At 35.5% G+C, this 22,123-nt stretch overlaps 7 protein-coding genes across 8 annotated transcripts; 5 read left to right on the top strand and 2 right to left on the bottom strand.

Annotated features, from left to right (window-relative positions):
* Positions 1 to 495: 495 nt before the first annotated feature.
* On the bottom strand, positions 496 to 3,331 carry TrAFT101_008121 (uncharacterized protein). The gene is made up of 2 exons (XM_024901533.2): positions 2,095 to 3,331; positions 496 to 2,035 (listed from the first exon to the last, which is right to left on the bottom strand). The coding sequence occupies exons 1-2, from the start codon at positions 3,063 to 3,065 to the stop codon at positions 805 to 807; spliced, it is 2,202 nt and encodes a 733-aa protein (XP_024754668.1). The 5' UTR covers positions 3,066 to 3,331; the 3' UTR covers positions 496 to 804.
* A 551-nt stretch (positions 3,332 to 3,882) lies between these two features.
* TrAFT101_008120 (uncharacterized protein) lies at positions 3,883 to 4,622 on the top strand. The gene is made up of 4 exons (XM_024902193.2): positions 3,883 to 4,007; positions 4,065 to 4,117; positions 4,181 to 4,249; positions 4,303 to 4,622. The coding sequence occupies exons 1-4, from the start codon at positions 3,999 to 4,001 to the stop codon at positions 4,370 to 4,372; spliced, it is 201 nt and encodes a 66-aa protein (XP_024754669.1). The 5' UTR covers positions 3,883 to 3,998; the 3' UTR covers positions 4,373 to 4,622.
* A 1,018-nt stretch (positions 4,623 to 5,640) lies between these two features.
* Positions 5,641 to 7,794, top strand: EGL2_2 (Endoglucanase EG-II). The gene is made up of 3 exons (XM_024905067.2): positions 5,641 to 5,724; positions 5,791 to 6,058; positions 6,167 to 7,794. Exon 3 carries the CDS (start codon positions 6,199 to 6,201, stop codon positions 7,453 to 7,455), a length of 1,257 nt encoding a protein of 418 aa, XP_024754670.1. The 5' UTR covers positions 5,641 to 5,724; positions 5,791 to 6,058; positions 6,167 to 6,198; the 3' UTR covers positions 7,456 to 7,794.
* Positions 7,795 to 8,044: 250 nt separating this feature from the next.
* On the bottom strand, positions 8,045 to 8,908 carry TrAFT101_008118 (uncharacterized protein). The gene is made up of 3 exons (XM_066128240.1): positions 8,651 to 8,908; positions 8,295 to 8,577; positions 8,045 to 8,223 (listed from the first exon to the last, which is right to left on the bottom strand). The coding sequence occupies exons 1-3, from the start codon at positions 8,886 to 8,888 to the stop codon at positions 8,214 to 8,216; spliced, it is 531 nt and encodes a 176-aa protein (XP_065984357.1). The 5' UTR covers positions 8,889 to 8,908; the 3' UTR covers positions 8,045 to 8,213.
* Positions 8,909 to 9,399: 491 nt separating this feature from the next.
* TrAFT101_008117 (uncharacterized protein) lies at positions 9,400 to 10,352 on the top strand (the record flags this gene model as incomplete). The annotated part of the gene is made up of 2 exons (XM_066128239.1): positions 9,400 to 9,747; positions 9,930 to 10,352. The coding sequence occupies 2 exons, from the start codon at positions 9,400 to 9,402 to the stop codon at positions 10,350 to 10,352; spliced, it is 771 nt and encodes a 256-aa protein (XP_065984356.1).
* Positions 10,353 to 10,789: 437 nt separating this feature from the next.
* TrAFT101_008116 (uncharacterized protein) lies at positions 10,790 to 12,850 on the top strand. 2 transcript variants are annotated; one of them, XM_024902194.2, is made up of 6 exons: positions 10,790 to 10,931; positions 10,989 to 11,243; positions 11,308 to 11,397; positions 11,452 to 11,723; positions 11,777 to 12,028; positions 12,086 to 12,850. In XM_024902194.2, exons 1-6 carry the CDS (start codon positions 10,901 to 10,903, stop codon positions 12,674 to 12,676), a joined length of 1,491 nt encoding a protein of 496 aa, XP_024754673.1. In that variant the 5' UTR covers positions 10,790 to 10,900; the 3' UTR covers positions 12,677 to 12,850. The 2 variants fall into 2 exon arrangements, with proteins under 2 accessions (XP_024754673.1, XP_065984355.1); XM_066128238.1 differs by having other exon boundaries at positions 10,989 to 11,397.
* Positions 12,851 to 13,712: 862 nt separating this feature from the next.
* Positions 13,713 to 15,633, top strand: TrAFT101_008115 (uncharacterized protein). Its single transcript, XM_024909155.2, has one exon. The coding sequence runs from the start codon at positions 13,919 to 13,921 to the stop codon at positions 15,572 to 15,574; it is 1,656 nt and encodes a 551-aa protein (XP_024754674.2). The 5' UTR covers positions 13,713 to 13,918; the 3' UTR covers positions 15,575 to 15,633.
* The last annotated feature ends 6,490 nt before the right edge of the window (positions 15,634 to 22,123 follow it).

The raw sequence follows: 22,123 nt of genomic DNA, 5'->3' as shown, positions 1-22,123 counted from the left end.
GTAAATCAGGAGAAAGCCCGCAGAAGATTACCACAGACGGCATGGTAGCGGTTCTCGTGTAGCGGTTCTCGGCTGACAAACAACGGAGTTCGGCAGGATCGCCACGAAGAGGTTAGCAGACAGGGCCAAAAAAGAACGACGGATTTCGGGCGGCAGGCTACAAGGCCGTAACTGCGACACCGCTATTGAGCATTTGGCAAATACAGCCCTGCGATATTCGTCGTGTTAAAGCCATTGGGTCTTCAGAGATTATATTTCATGTTATGAAATAGCACAAGAACAATACATGACGGCATTGGTTTAGAATATGTCCACACTGTCTGAATCATAAACTCTTATGAATAGATTTTTTTACCTAAGCAAACTTCAAGCTGAGCCATCTATTTGCTAATCGACAATACATATAAAGCCGCATAATAAAGATAGCTTACACATAATAGTAGCGATTCAGTAAGAGATAAACAGTCAGACAAAAAATAATTTCACCAAGTTGTCGCAAGATATAAGTGTTGAACAAATAGGACATATAGAATATTGGTCTCAGTTTTCAACGGTATGGACAAAAATTGGTGGAATGGAAGGTTCAGGATGAAGTATCTTCTCCGGTTCAACAAGTCTAGCGACATCAGCCCGGCTTAAGACCGTTGTCACTCGAGATATGCCCCGCCAACCAAGAAAACAAAGCTAGCATCTTTAGTTGCCTCATCTTCACATGTAGCTCACTAATGCGTTTCAACAATTTAAAGATATGTCGCGACTAGGGAAAGATACCCTTATACTGAGTCTTATACTGCGTAAAACATCTTAAATAAGAGTAACTTCTTTCCAAGCCATAATCCTCGCATCAGTATTCCTTACGGCCTCTTTTAGAACTCTTCCCAGACCGACTCTCTCAGCAGCGTTAGCACCGTCTCTGCCAACAGCTTTCCACTCTATCATCATAGTGTGAAACTCTTCATAATCTTGATAGCTGTAGAACCTTTTGTATGGGTGGTCATCATGCGGGCGTCTCCATTCACAGTGATAATTTGCTTCCGAAAGAAGTAAAAACTCATAAGGCTCTTTAGCGGAAAATCTAGACGTCCATATTTCATCAAGTAAAACGTAACCACAGGTGTGTAAGTCTTCAGTATACAGCAAAAAGACCACACGCCCATTTGGCTCCCAAACCGGATCAACAGAGCCATAACGAAGGTAACAGTCTGAAGGTTTGATGTAGAATTTAACCGAAAGTGTCTGAAAATATAGAGGCTGGAGATTATCAGGAATATTTGTCAGATAGGAGCTCACGGCGGTTGGCGATAGGTAGCGAGATTTATAACCTGATATGACTGAATCAGAGTTGAAGTGACGACCAAAGGGGTTTTTTTTAGTCGCAGCCTTGGAGTCGTAGCCAATTTCTAAAATCTCGTTATATCCAGAGGAAGGCCAAAACATACACCCGGCTTTCCCCTCTCTGTTATAGTTCCATACCAGTTTTTCAGTTCCATCTTCATCTCTGTATTTCCATTCAATCCAAGTGCGCGTCCTAATCCATGTTGTTATTACTTCTTGTTCTTGCCTGGGACTTGGCAGAGGTCCATACGACGCAAGCTCCATTGTATCTCCATTCCACTGCGCAGCGCCATGCCACCCAGCCCAGCTCCACGAAGGGAAGCCTTCTTTCCGGCTCATTTTACCAGCCGGCTGCCAGAGAAGAGCTAGATCAAAAATAGACGCAGGGAGTCCGTAAATCAGTGGCGATGAAAGCGCCTGGCTCAACACAGCACCTATGCCGCTGAAGGCCTTCAGCGTATCAGATGGGAAGGTCAAGGTTCTCAGAGTATAAGCTTGTACAGCTCGGAAATACATAATGGACTGAGCTTGACCCTCACAGATATACTTGGACGTAATGTCTGGGAATCTAAGAAGTTTATCCGGCCCTAACTGGTTTCCTTCATGAATATCTTCCCCAAAAACATGTGAAGGGCATACGAAATATAACTGGTCGTTTGCGAAAATAAGCGCTCGTGTACTAAGCTGTTCTTCTTGATAACTTCATAAGGTTAGTCATACCACTACGCACGCGACAATCTTCCAAGCAGTAATACGCACGTCCATCCTCGCGATCTATATTTGGCTCGCTCCATGTACGCGCTGTGGTTAAAGCGACCTAGAACAGGTAATCCAGGCAGAAGCTCTGAGCGAAATTGATGTAATTGACGAGGATTCGAAACTCCGGGCAAGCCCCTCAGTGCTGCATTGTCTTCTGCAACTAGCAAAACTATTGTCGCGTATCTATATATCGAGTCCATAGCCTCAATATTAGCGGCCGCATTCTGTGCATTATCCTGTAATATGCACAGACTATCAATCCAGATGTAACGCTCCCCTAGTTGGCGAGTAAACAGTATAGCATCTTGAATTGTCGGACATAGCTGATTCCAGATGTCTCGAATCGAGCCGTTCGCTCGTAGCTCATCGACGTTGTGAGAAGTCGTCATGAAAGCTATGCTATTACCCCACACATAGCTTAGCGCCAGGTATCGACACGGATGTGACTTGTTGATAAGACATTTATCAATAACGTCGATCACCATAAATCCGTCAGGTAGCTGAGAAGCTCGTGTTGCTTCTATAGGAACGCTCTTGCATTTATGTTCCTTTTCACAAAGATTAATCCACTTTTTGACCAGATTTACGTTGATAAACGCATCGTTTATAACCCTCGCATCTCCGAGCATGGGTACTTCATCATCTCTGACATGTCTAATGCTGAATTCGATTTTGTCGACCTCGCTGTTCGCTACAAGCCAAAATAACAAAGAAGCATTTGGCTGGCCTTCTGATATAGAGGACCATGTACCCTGGACTAAAGCTTTATTTTGCAAAACTTCACGGGTGCCCGGTCCATTAAGAAAGGCTTCAGTTAGAAACCGGCAAAGAGCGCAATTGGTGCGCGCTTCGACTTCGACGAATCTACCCAGCTGATGCATCCGCTGCTCATTGTAGGGCGATGAGCGGAAGGCTGCTGTGCTCAAGTTGAACTTCTGGCATTTCTCGCAAAATCTTCCAGGTTCCTCCATATCTTGCTCGGCCGCGACTATGCGTTTATCGTAAGTTAGTAGTTGATTGAAGAAATGAGCCGCAGCACTCTATACGGAATTATGGGATGGTTCTTGGCGGGGAGAGCCTAATAAGTCCATTGCACGCCTGAACAACACACAATAATAGGTGCCCAAGTACGAAAGCATTCTCCACTCCACTTATGGAGTACAATAGTGAGCTATTGGTGCTGATTATCGCTGCGGGTGCTGTACTCCAGTTAATCATACGGCTATATATCCCGCCTATCTTCTGTATTAGTAAGGACTAAGCAGTGCATATATATGCGGATTTGTGTTTCAGTCTAGCATACTCATTGACGACGAAATTACTATCGTTACCGTTTAACAAAGGCCCTTGTTTTTAAGCTGAAGATTCGTGGAAAACTGGCGGTAAGATCGGACTCAGGTAGCTGCAGCTTGACTCGCATAGTCGAAGCATGAAGAAAATTCTTAGTACACCTCACATCTCTTCAGCCAATAATGTAGCGGGAGAAGAGGGGCAAAGAGCGCTGCGGGACACGGAACCAGCAAGCGAGTTCCATCTGCGATACCCATTGGACGCTAGATGCTGCAGGTTGCTGCATGTATGAACAACAGCGCCTGATTGCTGGCGAATGCACCTATTACTGCGCGCTACATGTCTTATTGGTGCCGCATGCTGCCACGTATATAATGCTGCCCAATGTGGCTTGTAGGAATGGATAGACAGCCACGTCAATAACACTCCGTATCATCTACCTGGTCCCTCAATTAGTGGATAGCGCATTTTCTAAAGTAAGAGTTCAAGAATTATAAAGAGGCCATAGCCAACTCTTCTACGAACCATTTTTTCTGTGCTACAATCAACACCGTCTTCTACCAATTTCTCAAACGTCTCTCCCAAAGTTCTATTTTTACTACCAAACATTCACAATGGCAATTGTATGTCTACTATATCACGCTGAACCGCTCAATACCCATCTAACGTTGCATAAACAGCAATCCGTTCAGGTACGCCCTCAAAAGGCTGCCAATGCCGACGCAATTGAGACGTATGTTAATAGTACTTGGTATTCCCTGCAAAAAGTTGCAATTAGCGCTAATAACTGTCACAGTTTTATCGAGTCTCTGATTGGACGAACCGTTTCCACCACAGCCTCCATGGTGCCTGTTTTCTCTTTCCAGTGAGTGGAGATGTCTAGCTAATGAGGGAAATTTATAGCTGACTCTGGAATAGAACAACAGAAGAGAATGTGAACAAAATCAAAGAGAAATTTGGCGACGAAGTCATCGTTGATGTTGTCTAAATTATATAGAAATTTGGCAACCAAATCACTGTTGACACCGTCAACTGTTAAACGAAGAGATAGCTGTCATACAAGAACGAGCAGTACTATCATTCATAACAAGATAAATAATAGCTGGAGTTCAACAGAACAGGGTTGATAGGGATGTATTGAGTAACACAGAAACTCTACTATCAGCAGATATATAATAGAAACCATATAGGAAACTGTACTAAAAAAAACCCACATATATATATATATCATATTCTTGCAGCTCTCGCTGTGCTTCTGCTTTTGCTCCACTTACGTTATCATAGCAGCTTCCCTACTTCCAAAGTACTAGCGAGCGCATTATTATTTTAACATTCAGACCCTCGATGATATATAGCATATGGCCCTCACCTGAAAGGTAAATGACGCTGCCTTACTTGTATAATTTCTTTAAAATCATTCTAAGCGCTTTCTCTATTTACTTAGGAATGTGCCGCTATACTCCGCACCTGATGTTGGAGTAGAGCAGTCTGACTGCCCCTCTTCTCCAAGAAGAGAAAAGTTTGGTTTCCGGGTCGGCTTCGGGATAGCTCATGATTTGTTGGAGCGATGTATTTAAAATTAAAGGGTCCCGTGTTAATTTGGGTTATTTTAATCTTCCTGATCGCATCTAAATTATTAAGGGGTTGTTCAATCCAGGGATTCTACCCTCAATCAGAGACGAAAAGAATTGCAGACTCGCCAATTATACTGAGGTCCTTCTACGTCAACATAAGCAATGCTAAAAACACTATACGTCACGCAACATCGCCCTTATTATTACTACTATCATTATTATTGCCATCGTTGCTCGCAATGTATTATACAATTGCGTTATATTACCTACCTGCTGGTGTTTCATAATATATCTCATCAAAAAAGAGCCTTTAGAAATTACAAAACATCTGGCACTTGATACCTGAGGCTGACTTATACATTAAGGCTGTTGAGAATGTAATAGCCGATAGGCTATATATATAAACAATACACTATGGGATCTATATTCTTTCATCGTAGTAGTCATCTTATTTGGCTGAATTGTGTTTCTTCGATGAAAGAGCCACTTGCATAATTTGAGTCTAGTGGGGCTAGTTGCATCGAGGTTTTTGCCGACCGGCTATAGGGCAGGGGCTGGAATAAGAGCAGGCCAAGGCCTATGTAACCTTGCTGACTTACTACTATATAGATTAATCTGGCAGTATACAGTGCCCCTGCATGCAAGAATGAACGGATGACAGAGTATGGCGCCCACTTTCGAGAGCCTCAACGGCCAAATATGTCTCATTCAGGCTCAATTACTATGAATATTGCCTAGGATCTCGAAACATGACAACCTGGACAGTGTAGGCTCATTTACCAGATATTACACTTCAGGTGGCTATTTTTCTGCTAACGTAAAGCGGATGGAGCTTTCAAGGACCGCTAGATGGCTCCACCAAGCCAGTTCGTTGAGATCAGTAACTTGGGTATTATGGAATAGATCGCTAGAAGTATAAAGTCTGCTTGGGAACCCAGAAATGTGAACATGGATAACCTCAATATCATTCAAAACTACACTCCTTGATTTACCAGCTCTCCTCTCTCTTTCTATCTCTCTAAAAAGGTGTATAATCCCACTAGGTGATCTTACAACTTAAGCTTTTAAACTGAGAGCAAAACGGATTGTGAAACACCAAGGTCGGTAATTTCTGCAGTTTGATACCATTTTCCAGTCAGATCCCAATTTATGCAGCTTCAGATTTTGCCCAGCAATAACGATATATCCTTGCTAATCATGTTTGCTAGTGCTGGTTTTATCTTTGTTTCCTGAACTCACAATGAATAAGCCCATGGCCCCGTTGCTGCTCGCTGCCACGCTTATGGCAAGCGGTGCTATTGCACAGACACAAACTGTTTGGGGACAATGTGGAGGTACAGGCTACAGCGGTCCGACAAACTGTGCTTCTGGTTCTGCATGCTCAACACTTAACCCCTATTACGCCCAGTGCATTCCCGGCGCAACCAGCTTCACTACATCGACTACCTCGACCAAACCACCAGGTTCTGGGTCAACCACAACATCTTCAGCTTCCGCACCAACTGGCTCTGGTCAGACGCGATTTGCTGGCATTAACATTGCTGGATTCGACTTTGGCTGCACAACTGATGGAACCTGTGTTACTTCGCAAGTATATCCACCATTGAAAAACTTTGATGGTGCGAACAACTATCCAGATGGTATTGGTCAGATGCAGCACTTTGTCAATAATGATAAATTAAACATCTTCCGTCTACCTGTTGGGTGGCAATATCTTGTTAACAACAATCTGGGTGGAACTTTGGATGCCACCAATCTCGGCTATTATGACCAGCTCGTTCAAGGCTGCTTAGCCACGGGAGCATACTGTATTGTCGATATCCATAACTATGCACGTTGGAATGGCGCGATTATTGGCCAAGGAGGCCCTACAAATGCTCAGTTCACCAACCTTTGGACCCAATTAGCAACTAAATACGCCTCCCAGTCGAAAATTTGGTTTGGCATTGTTAATGAGCCACATGATGTGGATATTAACACTTGGGCCACGACTGTGCAAGCCGTTGTTACCGCCATCCGTAACGCGGGTGCCACGACGCAATTCATTTCACTACCAGGAACCGATTATCAGTCTGCCGGAAACTTCCTTAGCGATGGCAGTTCCACTGCCTTATCTCAAGTGAAGAACCCGGATGGTTCAACAACGAATTTGATCTTTGATCTCCACAAATACCTTGACTCAGATAATTCTGGCACTTCCACAACTTGCGTCACTAACAACATCGCTACCGCATTCCAGCCTGTCGCAACCTGGCTTCGCCAGAACAAACGCCAAGCTATTCTGACCGAAACTGGTGGCGGCAACACTCAGTCATGCATTCAGGACGTGTGCCAACAGAACCAGTTCCTCAACCAAAACTCTGACGTTTTCCTCGGTTACCTTGGCTGGGGTGCGGGCTCATTTGATAGCACTTACGCACTGACCTTGACGCCGACCCAAAACGGAAACACTTGGACTGACACTGCTCTGGCAGCAGCTTGCTTCTCCCGCGCATAGACTTTGAGAGAACGCAGGCGCAGTTAGTCATTTCGTGTCTTACTCGTTATCTTCTCTTCTATTGAACATATTCTTTTTTCTTAGTGAAAATTTCCTTGACATTTAGTTAATCATTAGAAACCTGTGAATATCGGATGCATCTCTTCAATGATCTTGTATCGTTCCATCTGTGCTATCGGTCGGTTAGAAACCAGCCCTATGCTTGTAGTGCGTTAATCAGTTCGCGCCGAGAATCTAAGATGTCGTCCTCTCCTCACCCATAGATCTGTGATAACCATTTATATCGGAAATGTCATAACTCGTTCATTTTAAATTTAGGCTCAAAAGCATGTAACCTTGGTGTATGCTCCTATATAGCAATACCCATCCTAGTACTTCGTTATAGACGAGGTATCCCTTGTTTGTTAGATTTGGCTTGCGGCCTTTTAGTAATGCGACTCATACGATTTGAAGCATAAGAACTCACAACATATTATGTAACATATTTGTTCAATTGATGTTTTATAAACAGAATAGATCGTTCAGTGCCGAACGAACGACAGTCTGTTTCCTGAAATCTGCATAGCACCACCTTAGGTAAAGAGGTGTACACCGGAATATATCATTCAATTGTATTATTGTATTATCTTATGTCTACAATTGCATTACCACAGCATCGTTTTGGATTCCCCATCAGGCAACTGGGTGTAAAATATGCCATGCGCGTCACCATCAATATCGGCATAAACTGGGTCTCCGTCCAGTCTGCGCTCATCAGCTTAATAAAATCTGTATAGCTTCCGTTAGAAAAAAAAATGGAAGAATAGAAAAATAAGATCTACACTTTCGCTATTACTCACTTGTATCCGGAATCCTTGTACTCTTCTGCGAGATAATGTAATAAGTGTGCGGAGCCAGCCTTTCCAACGCCGTGGAATAATAGCGGCCGCACAATCATGAAAGGAAGTTTGTTTCCGGTATAAATGAACGTCTTTGATGACTGTGGGGGGAGCATAGCGAAGGATTTATTAGCCAACTGCGCTGCAACATAGGCAGACACAATATTAACATTATTATCAGATTGAAAAGCTGCAACCTGTTCCGATAGCGCTGTTGAAGAATTCATTAGAGTAGATGAGGAAGCTAATTATCTTAAAGCGTTAACTTTGCCCTCCGCTGAAAGCTTCCCGCTTCGCGCAGAAATGAAGGGACGCACCATTGTAGAGCACAACACTTGGATGACCAAATTCACTAATAACTCTGGAGAAAATAAGCTCAACTGAGGAAGGGTCAGAGAGATCTGACTGAATCTGGAGATAGTCTTTTTCGCTTTCTGAGTCTCTATTTCTGCGGGAGACTATTGCAATTTTGTAGCCCTTTGCTGCAAATGCTTGAGCAACGGCGACCCCAACTGTAGGCCCATAGCCCAGGATTAGAGCAACGTTTTGGGTCATACCGAAGTAATGTGTCAAAAATCACGCAGTTTACGTAGTATATGCTCCTGATATCGCTAATTCCTACCGCTAGATTGTGCTTCTTATATCAGTCATTTATACCTGCATGTTATAGTATTTAGCCATCTTACTAATAATTGGCATCATGATTTACTCCGGAAATAGTTGCTGTCATGCTGTACAGCGTTCCTGCGTCTCCACTCTATCCACTAGTCTCGTTTTTGATGAGTACATCTGTTGCTTTTGTGGTCGATGACAGTGATTTCGCTAAAAGTTTCTTGGGTTTACACAACAGAGCCTGCTTTGCAATAACGCGCACAAAACTAGAGGGAAAGAGAAAGAGAAAGAGAAAGAGAAAGAGAAAGAGAAAGAGAGAGAGAGAAAGAATTTGATGATCAGAGTGCTTCTAACTCACATTATATATAGAGAAACATATGGACATGAAATATGTAGTTGAACTGAATATCATCAATCTCTCACGTCTAAACAACGTTATTGCAGCTATTCCACCATGGTTTTCACTAAGCTTATTATTGCTGGGACCACGGGATATTTGGCTGGCCATGCGAGCCGCGCCATCTTAGCCTCAACAAAGCCCAAGTTCGATGTTACCATATTGACTCGAGTCGATAGTGGAAAGGCAGTAGCATTCATACCTGGCGCAAGGGTTGTTCCGGTTGATTACAATGATCATAATGGCCTTGTGAAAACTGTCGCGGGGGCTGATGCAATCTTATCTTTCATCCCTGGTCCTTCATCCAAATCCATCGATCGGCTACTTCTTAAAGCGGCACAGGAAGCTGGCGTTCGACGCATATTTCCTTCAGAATACACTTTAGACATTTTACATCCTGCCGCAGTGAGCCTCCTGACCGAAGGCGGGATCTGGCCTGATGATCCTCAGCTGTTGTTACTGCTCGAAAATTCATCTCTCTGGCTGACGAAGGAGGGCCTACGAGCTTTACGACACTTGTTCCATCTGCCTTCATGGTTTCATGGCTAGAAGGAGATTTTGGCTTATTCGAACCCAAAAATCGCAAGATAACCGTGCTCGATAGTGGAGATCACTATTTCGCAGGGTGCTCACTTCCTTTTATCGGGGCTGCCATTATCGCTGTCCTTCAAATGGACGAGGAGAAGACTAAAAACAAACGCATATCCATCACTAAAGTACGGGCGACCATGAACCAAATTGTGGATATATACGAAGAGCTCCTCGGCACCAAATTTCAGAGAGCTCAAATTACATCTCAAGAGTTCCTTAACAAGAGGAATGCAGATCTGGCTGCTGGAAATGCGTTTGCTGCGCTTTTGGACGGCATTATTGTGGGCGAATTTAATGGATGTGGAGCGGGCGACCTCGTGGACGGCTTGGCTTTCGACGGTGATGGCCTTCTTAATATAAAGAGGAAAACCCTCAAGGAGTTGACTACAGAAGCTCTCAAGAAGATTGGAACTATATAAGGAACATTAGTAATCGCAGTGCCAAATACGTCTATGGAAATTTTAAAATAAGCGATAAATGGTGGCTGAAGGCAATGTGACACAAATGTAGCAGCATAATTAGAACAGCCAGAGAAAGTAGTGTATTACTACTTGCGTATCTTATACTAGCTACCGGGGTGATAAAATCCAGAGGCTATGTTGATGAAGCTATAGGCTTGTACTCTGAGATGCCGCGTGAATACGTATTAGTAGCAGTAGTAGTACTAATAATATAGCCAACCTGCGTGTAGCCTTTCCTTTTGCGTGTGGGCTGTTTTTTTCAACTATTATCGAACTCCATCTCACATTGCTCGTACGTCCATTAGTCAGCAGTCTAACTTCGGGCGAGGTGAGCGCTGAATAATGGCGGCACGCACGCAAAGCTGCTGCTAGTCTTACTCATAATATACTCAAGCTGAACAAATGACAGCTGGGCTCGTTCCCTTGACGTTTCTGGGAACCTTTGTAAAGTCAGATTCGACAGTCGACGAGATTCTGAGAAGTGACCTATGCCATAACCTAGCGAGATGGGCATCAAAGGCTGTTGGACGTGTCGAGGTAAACACTTTCTCTAATTCACCGACTCTCAGTGGCTGAATCGGATTGCCTTTCTAGAGCGTAAAGTGCGATGCGACTTGCGCAAACCTACTTGCGGCAACTGTGCGAAGATGTTTCAATCGTGCAAAGGCTATGGCATGCAACTGTCCTGGCCGCAGGAAGGAAACAAGCGACGGGCAATTGTACTCGACTGTGACTCAAACACGCCAGCGAAAATACCCAGGAGGAATCGGGGGCGCGGTGTAGCCTTTTTAAACGTCTCATTCGCAGACGTGGCACTGTCAGATGCTCTAGAAGATAAACTTAACCTTGGCAAGCAATTTCGTTTATTTCAGCCATTGTGCAACCCCAGATCGCTAACATGGTGTCGAAATAGCCGGGTATTTGCATGACTTTCCACTACCACGCTTACCAAACCTTTCGCCATTCTTACGTTCGGGAAATGATGCACATCTACTAGAATATTGTGGGTACTTGAAAGCTCGTTGTGATCTCAAGCTCCCTAACTCTATGGGAATAGTCAAAGAGACCAGAACACGGATATTAGCCCCCATTATGGACGAATCTTTGGCCAACTTCGTATTGAAAATGGCAATGGTCAAACCTAACTCGTCTTTCAACTTGGTTCTGGAAGGTATATTTGCATTATCATCTATCTTGCTTCTAGGACCCTCAGAGAGCCAATACCACAAGGCTCGACTTATTACGATGCTACAGAAAAATATAACTCGGGTCGACAGAGAAAGTGTCATACGAAATCTAATAGCTACTATGCTTCTTTTTCAGTGTGAAGTATTTAAGAATTTTCCTCCCTGTGTTCAATTTGCGCATGCTAAGTAAGCTAGATTTGCAATACGGCCAGTCCCGGAGGCCTTTGGCGCTTCTATCTTTGTGGAGCGAAGAAAATCATCTCTGCTGTTTCGGCTTCAGTTACACTCTATCGACATGACTGCATGCCATTAATGGATTGGATTTATTATCATGAAGTAATGTCAGAATTCAGCCTCCGACATTGGGCAGAGGCGGATGCGATTGATAAATTCTGCAAAGGGCCTCTCGCGATCCGGCCTAGCAAAATATTTTTTAGCGGCTCTATGGTAAGTTATTTTCTCATTCCCTAGTGGTTGTCAATACTGAGATAAGCACGGGAACAGGCTTCCGATGGAGTTACATGTCCTATAGATGTCCTTGATCTCGTTCGACACATATGTAAACGGCCATCGCCTAATGGAGACAGTCATATACCGTATGACAACACCGATATGATGCGTATTCAGCATCTTCGACAAAATCTCTATGGAACCGTTGGAGAATACGGAACATTTCATGGAGACTTTGAGTCGTCGCTTAGCAGGCAAGACATGATAAACGCTCTTTATCGATATGCTGCGTTGATATACTTGAACCGTACTGTATCATTTGTCTCCACGTCTTCGTTCTCACACAGGCGATTAGTGAGGGAAGGCATTCTGCTTTTACAAAACCTTGGCTTTTGTGAGGGCACATGGCCGCTATTTGTTATAGCCTGCGAGGCTAATGAAGATGAACAACGTCTCCAAATATTAAACATTCTGCATAACACGAGTCGAGAACTGCGGCAGCGATCAGACCATGTCATCTTAATTCAGCACATGGTCGAAGCTGTATGGAATCAGAATGATCTCACAATTGACAGCGATGTAAATTACGGTAGAATACTTAACGCTATAATTTCTAAGGCACCGGCCTTGCCACTCTTCGCATAATATGCAAAATGAAGCAGCTCAAGTTATCATCTGTGAGCTCGTTCAAGGCTTTATTCATGGGAAACCAATCAATGTCGAAAGGATGCTCTTCTCATATATTAGACCCGAATAGATTCCTATATTTGTACGAGTCAAGATGTTGCCAGAGTCTCATTTATTTTGCTATACAAAGTGGATTATGTTATGATAATTGAAAATTGAGCTCAAGGGTAGCACATCAGGCTGTTGTTGCGACTAGTACATGACATTCAGACAGGTTCGGGAGGTTTCCTGAGCATATTTCACTCCATTTTCAGAACATCCTCAGCACCCAGACCAGAGAGGTCAGATCTGACATTATGTATTATGAAACGAACGGCGGCGGCACTGTTTTCAGGGTGGGAGCATCAGTTGGCTTTGCTCATTCCGATGGGGTCGTTTCCAGAATCACATCGCACGCCTCACAGGAAATGTTCTCCAAGAATTTGTGCGCAGGCATAAGTCATTGGTTCCAGTAGCTTTTTATTCCACATACCTTTTTTTTTTTCCTGAAAAAAGAAAGAATTGTATGGTCTAATGAATTCTTAACATATTCTAGCTGACATTATAAATACATAATGCTAGTTAGGGAGCAGTTGTGTTCTTTTCGGACAATCTCTCTCAACATTTGAGCAGCCACTTGTGACTTAAAACAAATTACACGGCTTTATACGTATATCTGTCTTTATCTTGCGTTTGAGCAAGAATCCGTGCCACAAGCTCTCGCTTTCATTTCTTCCTACTACTTAGTGTACTTTGCAACCTCGGGATCTACCTAAGAGAAGCACAGTTGAACATCATGGAGTCTGCTTCGGGGGTGCTAGAGAGCAATAGCACAGTGTGAAATATTCCGCTCCACGCAGGACAAAAGGAACCGATGGATATCCGGCCCGCGATGGCAGAGTGATGGTGGGCCGCGGAGCTGCTAGCGGTCTTACGTATTAGTTATCGGCAGAGAGCTAGCGGATCCTGCTTTCGCAGAGCGTCTTCTGTTGTCGTCGTCCATTCTGCTTCAGATCCCAGTACGACAGGCTGTAACACTGATGCTGCTGCACTGCAGCATCTGAGCTTCTACAATCCTATCGAATGATCCTCTGCCCTGCGAAAGCTATTGGCTTTTGCCAATGTTCTTTCGACTTATAACAAGATTATAAAATTATGTCGCCACTGACACTCTTCTTCATTTCCCGCTTCGCCTAATTTTGGTGATTGCAATTTTGAGAGATGCCATTGAAAATGAGCTCCAGCAACACAGTCGGACGAGGGAAAGGAAAGAGATGTAGGTCAGGGTGCTGGACATGCCGGGAAGCAGGGTACAAATGCGACGAAGCGAAGCCATTCTGCGGTCGCTGTGTAAGGTTAAAAAGACCTTGCCAAGGCTATGGGTTGAGGCTGAGGTGGCGCCATCACAAAGACTCAAGCGGCAAAGAGGACCTTCGATTCCAACATGATGATAACCGTCGTGAAGCGGCCAAACCAGCAGCGGACAGCAATGAGGCCCAATCTGCCATTATTTCACCACCTACAGGCAATGCCGCCACGACACCCAATCGTTCCACCTCGGACGGTTGGATGTCGGGTGGCATCTTTTCGCCCGACAGGCGCGATCCATACACACTATTAAATCCAACGAGCATCCAATCCCAACAAGGTGGCAATTCAAGGAGTAATGACTTAAAAGATCGACAATTCGACAACATAAGAGAGAGAGAGCAGTTATGCGGAGTTTCAATACTGCCTGGACCGTCCTATTGGACTTGGTACTTTTCTCTCGATGATTATCACCTTTTTCATCATTTCATTACGGTTGTCTCTTCTTTTATTTCCATAAAGCCTACAGATAATCCTTTCCAGAAACATTTTACTAGCATGGCTTTACAAAAGGGCCCTCTTCAGTCCGCCATCCTCTCAGTGGCTGCCAGTCATTTGGCAGCAATTTTACCTTACAAAGATACAGAGATTGCTGCTAGAAAGCACCATAGGGTAGCTATACAGTCTTTATCCATGGCGCTCAAACATCCAGCGGAAAGACTTTCTGATGCGGTTCTTGCGACTGTGTTGATGCTACAAGTCAGACGTCAGTTTATCGGCAGTGTCGATGAGGCAGACGAATGTCACCTCTCTGCTGCTAGAGAACTCATTTGTTTACGCAAACGTCTTCCTGTTGCGCCGACGACGCCCTGTTTTCAATTCCTTCTAAGTCTCTTTAGCTATCATGACATATTGGGATCCATTGCTCATGCGAGAGCGCCTTTTATTCTTGATCATGAGCACCGCTACTCGAGTACCATGGCTCCGCTCTTCGACAGTGCCTTCGATATTCTCCACATAGTATCGGATATCAGTTCGCTACAGTCGATGAAGAGTGGTGCCATGAATGCATCAAATGAAGAGGTTCGGTCGCTGATCCAAATATTTGAACATAAACTCGAAACCTGGCGGCTGCCTCACGACGCTGCCGAAAATATTGATCTTGCCAATACAGCCACTGCATACCACGCTGCTGCATCAATCTATCTATTCCGTGTGGCATATAATATAGGTTCTCCACATCCGCGTACATTGCATCGAGTTCGACTCTGCTTGGACGCGATAGCGAACGTTCCTATAACGTCACCACTGGTATCTATGCACGTTTGGCCGTTGTTTACGGGTGGATGCGAAGCTATTGATCCGCAAGATAGATTATTTGCAGTACAGCGGCTCAAAGAAATGTACGCTCTTCGGAGAATTTCCTCTCTTATTCGTGTTCGAGAAGCCATGGAAACAGTATGGACGTGCAAAGACTTGCAAGGCGGAGATAGCAGGCCTGATCTCATGGCCAAACTAGGGTGTCTTGAAGCTTTGGATCAACTGGGCCTTGGCATAGAACTAGTTTAGAAGCTCAATATTTAACATCAGCCTTCAACTTAATAGACGAAGATGTGCCTATGATCGCCGTAGAAAGCTGGCAACCCAAAAGGGAGACTCTGGTCAGAATAACAATAGACAGTGGAGCCGATGAAATCTACGAAGCCTATGAAGCCTACTGTTACGACCTGAACCCCATGTCTATACATTAGTAGCCTAGAGGTACGTACTTAGGGATTAACTAAGGACCGACGGACCAATCAGAGGAGGATTACGGTTTATAGGCTCCCTTATTAGATTACTTCCGTAAGCTATTGTAAGCCTATGCATTATAATCTAACTGTAATCTAAATAAAATAACTTACTATATAAGACTGTTTATTATGCTTGTTAAATATAGCTTAAATAGTTAGTTATTAATATAGCATTTATATAATAACTAAATTAAACTTTTATTTAAAGTTATTAGTTATATAATTAAAACTGCTTATAAGATCTTTTATATCTCTTTACTAACATAAACCTAATATTAAAGGTTTATTCTTTAAGAATTAATTACTTTATACTAGGTATAGAATTAAAATATTATATATTAATAACTTTTATTTAAAAAGATACTTTAGATCTTTTAAGTAATTAAACTACTATATTTTAAAACAGCACTAAAAGTTAATTTACTTTAAAGAAGACTTCTTTCTTTATTTAAGATAATAATAAAAATATTACTATAGAAGGGATTTTTAATTAAAAGAATATAAATAGCAATAAAGCCGCTAAATTAATAAAAAATATATATAAGTTAAATAAGATTTTTATAAATAAACTTAATAATAAAAAGTCTACTAAAAAGAATATAAAGGCATTTATTAAATAATAACCTCTACCTATATTTAATAGCAAGACTAATAAACTTTATTTCTTTTAAACTTAGCTTAAGGCCTACTTTAAAGATTTTAAAACTACTTTTAATATAAAATATAAAAAGACTTCCTTTATAGCCTCTTGCCTTAAAGAAATTGCTTTTAAATAGTTCTGCCTGATGTAAGATGCCTACTTTAATAACCTAAATAAACCCTTATTAACTTAAGTTTAAGAAGTTTTTAATAGTTTTAAATAGTTTAAAAAAAAATTTACTAAAGTATTTAAAAACATTAAAGAAATTTAAATAATTAAAAATAAACTTATAAACATTTATTAAAAAAGAAAATATTTTAATTATATTATAAAATTTAAAAACTTAGCCTTTAAAGTTAAATAAAAACAGCCTGCTTTTATTAAGCAATTTTATAATAAACTTAAAAAAAGCATTAAAGAAAAGGTTTATAATAAAAATTAAATTAAATATAATTTTATTTTCTTTATAGAAAAATATATTAAAGCTAATAATTTACTTTATAAACTTAATATAAGAAATTAAAGCTTTAGTAAAGAATAGTTAAACTAAAGTAAAAAATAATAAAAACTAATTACTAAAAACAATAATAATATAGCTAAACCTATAGACTTTAATATAATATAAAAGAAGAAAAAAAAATTTAAATATTATAATTATAAAAAGCTAAACTATATAGCTAAAAACTACAAATCCTTAAAAAAAGAATAATTTATAATTCCTAAGCTAAAAGTAATATATATTATAAATAAAGGCAATAAAATTATTTATTTATTAAAATAATTAAAATCTCCTGAAAATAATAATAACTATAACTTTTATAAATCTACATCTAAACTCTTAAATATATCTAGAATACTAAATAAAAAAATTAATAATAAAATCCCTAACTAATAACCTATCCCTTAAGTTAATTTCATAAATCTAGTTAATTTAATTAAAGGCATTGCCTAAGAAAATAATAAAAATAATAAATAATGTAATTATAAATATTACTTTAAAGAAATTAAAGATATTATATAACATTATAAAAATTTTACCCTTAAAATTATAGCACTTAATTTATTTTAATATAATATTATAAATAAAGCAAGCATAAATATAAAAAATACTTTAATAATATTATATACTTATTTAAATAACCTATAGAAGTAAACCTTAAAAATATAGTATATTATTAAAACTATTACTATTAATTAAGCACTTATCTAAGGCCTTAATTATAAAAAAATAATTAAAAAATATAACTATATTAACCTAGTATATCTACTATATTATTAAATTAGCTAAACTAATTATATTACTTATAAATATATAAAATATTTTAAATAAAAGGCTAAAAAGAATGTTTTTTTAATATATATCCTTTAGTATATAATATTAAAACCCTATAATAATTTATACTGCTTTATATAAAAAGCTATTTAATAATATTAATCCCTTAAAATAGTTATTTTAAAACCCCTTAAATATTTAAATAAAATAAGCCTTTTTAAATATATTAACTAATTCTATAAAGTATATAAATTAAAAAAATTATAAAATTAATATAAGTAAAAAAAAATTAAAAAAGTAAAGCTAGATTATTAATAAAAAGAATTTAAAAACTATAATAAAATAAAATATTTATAATATATAAATAAAAAGATTAAAAACTAATATTATTTAAAAAATTATTAAAGTCTTTTATAAAAGGGCAGTAGAAGGACTTATAATACTTAAATATTATTAATTTAAAATATAATAATAAAAAAAAAAAAAAGCACTTTAATAAAAGAATTATTTTAATAGTATTATTAAATAAAAATTTACTTAATATTTTAATAAATAATAAATCAAGAAGTAATTATATATCTACTATAACTATAATATGCCTGCAGTTACTAGTATATAAGAAAAAAAAACTATATTAACTTTTTTATATTAAAGGATAAACCTTTAAGTATAATAAAGAATAAATAAAGCAATAAACTAATCCCCTGCTGCTATAAATTAATAACTATACTATAAATATAATATATAATATAGTTAATATTCTAAAATATAACTTTATTTTAAAAATACTTTAGTTATATAAATATAAACTTAATATAAAATAAAGAATAAGTTAAATTTATTAGCATAATAATAGAAGTACTTTAATTAAAACTAATGTAGAAATATTAAAAAAGGAACTAAATCGCCAGAAGCCTAAGGTTTTTCTTAGCCCTTTAAATATTTTTCTTTAGTATTATTAAAAAAAGAAAAAAGTAAAATAAGTTTATATATAAAGATATATTATTATTTTATATTAAAAATTAATAAAACTTAATAAAAAATTATATAAGTTAAAAATAAAAAAACTTACTCTTAAAGAATAATTAATATTAATTTTAAAATAATATTAAAAATATTAAAAACTCTTTAATAATTAATTAAAAAAAAGGTTATTACTGTATTTAAAATAAAACTATAAAATAATATTAAAAGAAAGAGAATTACTAAAATTTTATAAAATATATAACTTAAGTAAAGAAAAATTAAAAATACTTAAAGAATAAATTAAAATATAATTATAAAAAAAATATATTTATATATTAAAATTACTTATTAAATATTCTATTATCTTTATTTTAAAAAAAAATAATAAACTTTAATTAGTTATTAATTACTGTAAATTAAATTAAATTACTATTAAAAATAAAACCCCTTTATTATTAATTTTATAAATTAAAAATAAATTATATAAGAAAAAGTAATTTATAACTTTTAACTTTACAGAAGCCTATAAACTTATATAAATAAAAGAAAAAAATAAATAAAAGACAGCATTTACTATAAGATATAGATTATATAAATATATAGTTATACTATAAAGGCTTATTAATATACCTGCATTCTTTTAAAAGAAAATAAACTATATATTAAAACTATACTTAAATAACTTTATAATAGCTTATATTAATAATATTTTTATCTTCTTAAAAACCTTTAAAAAATATAAAAAATATATTTATCTTATACTATAAAAACTTAAAGAAATAAAACTTTTTATTAATTTTAAAAAATATATTTTTTATTTTTAATAAATAGAATTTCTTAAATATATTATTACCCTAGAAGAAATCTATATAAACCTTAAAAAAGTTATAGTAATTAAAGAATAGTTAATATTTATAATACTTAAGGAAGTATAAGCATTTTTTAGACTTATTAATTATTATTAGAAATTTATTAAAGACTTTATATAGAAAGCTATTTTATTAATAAATATAATAAAAAAAATATTCCTTTTAAATAAGAGGAAGAATAATAAAAAGCCCTTAAGGAATTTAAAACAGCAATAATATTAAAACTTATTTTTATAATATTTAACCTAAAAAAACCTATTATAATTAAAATAAATACATTAATATTTATAATAAAAGAAGTATTAAGTTAACCTAAAGAAAACAGCAAGCTATAACTTATTATATTTTTCTTATATAAACTCTATAAACTAATAATATAATATACTATATATAATTAAAAAATATTAGCTATTATTAAAATACTTAAAGAATAAAGATATTACTATTATAAAAATAAATATAAAATTACTATTTTTATAAACTATAAAAACTTTACTTACTTTACTATTATATAAGAATTATTAAGTTAATAAGTTAAATACTTTAAATTCTTTTTATAATTTAACTTTAAACTTATTTATTATAAAGGATTAGAAAATAAATAAGCTAATGTATTAAGCAAAAGAGTTAATTATAAGCAAAAAGTATTTAAATATATAGTATAAGTATTATAATTTAATAATAATAAAAATATTAAATAAATATAAATTTATATAATATTTAAAGTCTTAAAAAGCAACCCTATATTTAAAGAAATTAAAGAATTTATTAAAAACTAGAAAAATAAATAATATTTAGAAAATATTACTATAAATTTAAAATACTTTAAATAATATAAAAAAATTTAAGTACCTAAAGAACTATAAAAAAAAGTAATTAAATATATTTATAAATATCTGCTGTATAAATATAAAGGTATAATAAAAATATATAATTAAGTTTTAATATACTATAATATTAAAAAACTTAAAGAATATATAAAGTATATTATATTATATTATAATATATATTAATAAATAAAAAATAAAAAATATAAGCCTTATAGAAAACTATAATTATTATTTATTATAAAATAACCTTAAGAATTAATTACTTTTAACTATATTATTAATCTACCTTTATTAAAAGAACTATTTATAGGTATATAATATAATAGTATTTTTATAGTAGTTTATTAACTTATAAAATAAGCCTACTTTTTACTATATAAAAAATTACACTTATTAAAAAACTTTACTTATACCTATATAAAAATAATTACTATTAATTATAAATTACCTAAAGAAATTATTTTAAATTAAAGATAAATATTTACTTTTAAATTTTAATAAAAACTTATAGTTAAATTAAAAATAAACTATAAGCTTAGCACTATATATTACCCTTAAATAAATAAATAAATTAAATATATAAATTAAATTATTAAAGCCTACTTATAAGCTTATATTAACTTTATATAAAATAATTAAGTTAAAAAACTACTAATAGCTTAACTATACTATAATAATATACTATTAAAATCTATAAAACTAATGCCTTTTTTTATAAATTATAAATTTATGCTAAAAGCATTTAAACTATTATAAAATAAATTTAATTTAAAAAAAGTATAATTATAAGCTAAATTAATAATTAATTTATATAAAAAAATATATATATAACTTAAGTTTATTAATAAGTATATAAAGAAATATATAAATAAAGATAGAATTATAGAATTAATTCTTTAAAAAGGAGATATAGTCTACCTGCTGTAATGCTTATAAGGCTATAAATTACTAAATATTAAAATAAATAAGCTAAGTAATAAACTTAATATTAAAAAAATAAAACCTTATAAAATTTTAAAATAAATTAAAGAAATTAACTATAAGCTAGCTTTATTAAATATAATAAAAATTTAAAATCCAGTTTTTTATATATTATAATTTAAAAAAGCATAAATTAATAAAAAAACTAAAAGACTTATTTTAGATAAAATTATTATAAAAAATTAAAAAGAAGAATATAAAATTAAAAATGTTATTGCTGTATACTAAAACCCTAAAACCTAGAATATTAAATATTTTATTAAATAAAAGAGATACTTAAAATTTAAAAATTTATAAGAATTTATTAAATATTTTAATTTTTAGGCGCTAATAAAGAAATTCCTTTAAACACTAGGCCTAAATTAATAAATACTATATTTTAATTAATTACATTAATGCTGCTACTAAGTTAAATATTTACTATAGCCTTTAACTTAATATACTTAGCCTTATTTAATTTATTTAAACTCTTTAAACTATAATTTATTATTTTAATACCTTATAATACTAAAGATTTCTATTAAAAATAAATATAGAATAAATAAAATAAAGCTTTAGTAGCTTTTTATTAATATTTAATAAACTGCTCTTTAGCCTTCTTCTTTTGCAATTACAATCTCTTAAACTTAAAAGTAATATAATTTATTATAAATAATTAATAAAATTATATTTATTTTAAAAGAAAAATAATTTACAAGCACTTAAAGAAACACCTATTCTATTATAAGAATAACTATAATATATATACTCTTTATAATACATTATA

Source organism: Trichoderma asperellum, chromosome 4 (assembly GCF_020647865.1).
Source record: "Trichoderma asperellum chromosome 4, complete sequence".
Lineage (NCBI taxonomy): Eukaryota > Fungi > Ascomycota > Sordariomycetes > Hypocreales > Hypocreaceae > Trichoderma > Trichoderma asperellum.
Note: the sequence above shows the minus strand (reverse complement) of the source record. Positions and strands in the feature narration are given on the sequence as shown.

Coding starts and splice junctions, on each gene's coding strand:
- TrAFT101_008121 (XM_024901533.2), bottom strand. CDS start 3,065: ATGGAGGAACCTGGAAGATTTTGCGAGAAATGCCAGAAGTTCAACTTG. Junction 2,036..2,094: donor TATAGATCGCGAGGATGGAC/GTGCGTATTACT, acceptor AACCTTATGAAG/TTATCAAGAAGAACAGCTTA.
- TrAFT101_008120 (XM_024902193.2), top strand. Junction 4,118..4,180: donor AATGCCGACGCAATTGAGAC/GTATGTTAATAG, acceptor TAACTGTCACAG/TTTTATCGAGTCTCTGATTG. Junction 4,250..4,302: donor GTGCCTGTTTTCTCTTTCCA/GTGAGTGGAGAT, acceptor ACTCTGGAATAG/AACAACAGAAGAGAATGTGA.
- EGL2_2 (XM_024905067.2), top strand. CDS start 6,199: ATGAATAAGCCCATGGCCCCGTTGCTGCTCGCTGCCACGCTTATGGCA.
- TrAFT101_008118 (XM_066128240.1), bottom strand. CDS start 8,888: ATGACCCAAAACGTTGCTCTAATCCTGGGCTATGGGCCTACAGTTGGG. Junction 8,578..8,650: donor AAGTGTTGTGCTCTACAATG/GTGCGTCCCTTC, acceptor TAAGATAATTAG/CTTCCTCATCTACTCTAATG.
- TrAFT101_008116 (XM_024902194.2), top strand. CDS start 10,901: ATGGGCATCAAAGGCTGTTGGACGTGTCGAG. Junction 11,398..11,451: donor TGCACATCTACTAGAATATT/GTGGGTACTTGA, acceptor CTATGGGAATAG/TCAAAGAGACCAGAACACGG. Junction 11,724..11,776: donor TGCTTCTTTTTCAGTGTGAA/GTATTTAAGAAT, acceptor TAAGTAAGCTAG/ATTTGCAATACGGCCAGTCC.
- TrAFT101_008115 (XM_024909155.2), top strand. CDS start 13,919: ATGCCATTGAAAATGAGCTCCAGCAACACAGTCGGACGAGGGAAAGGA.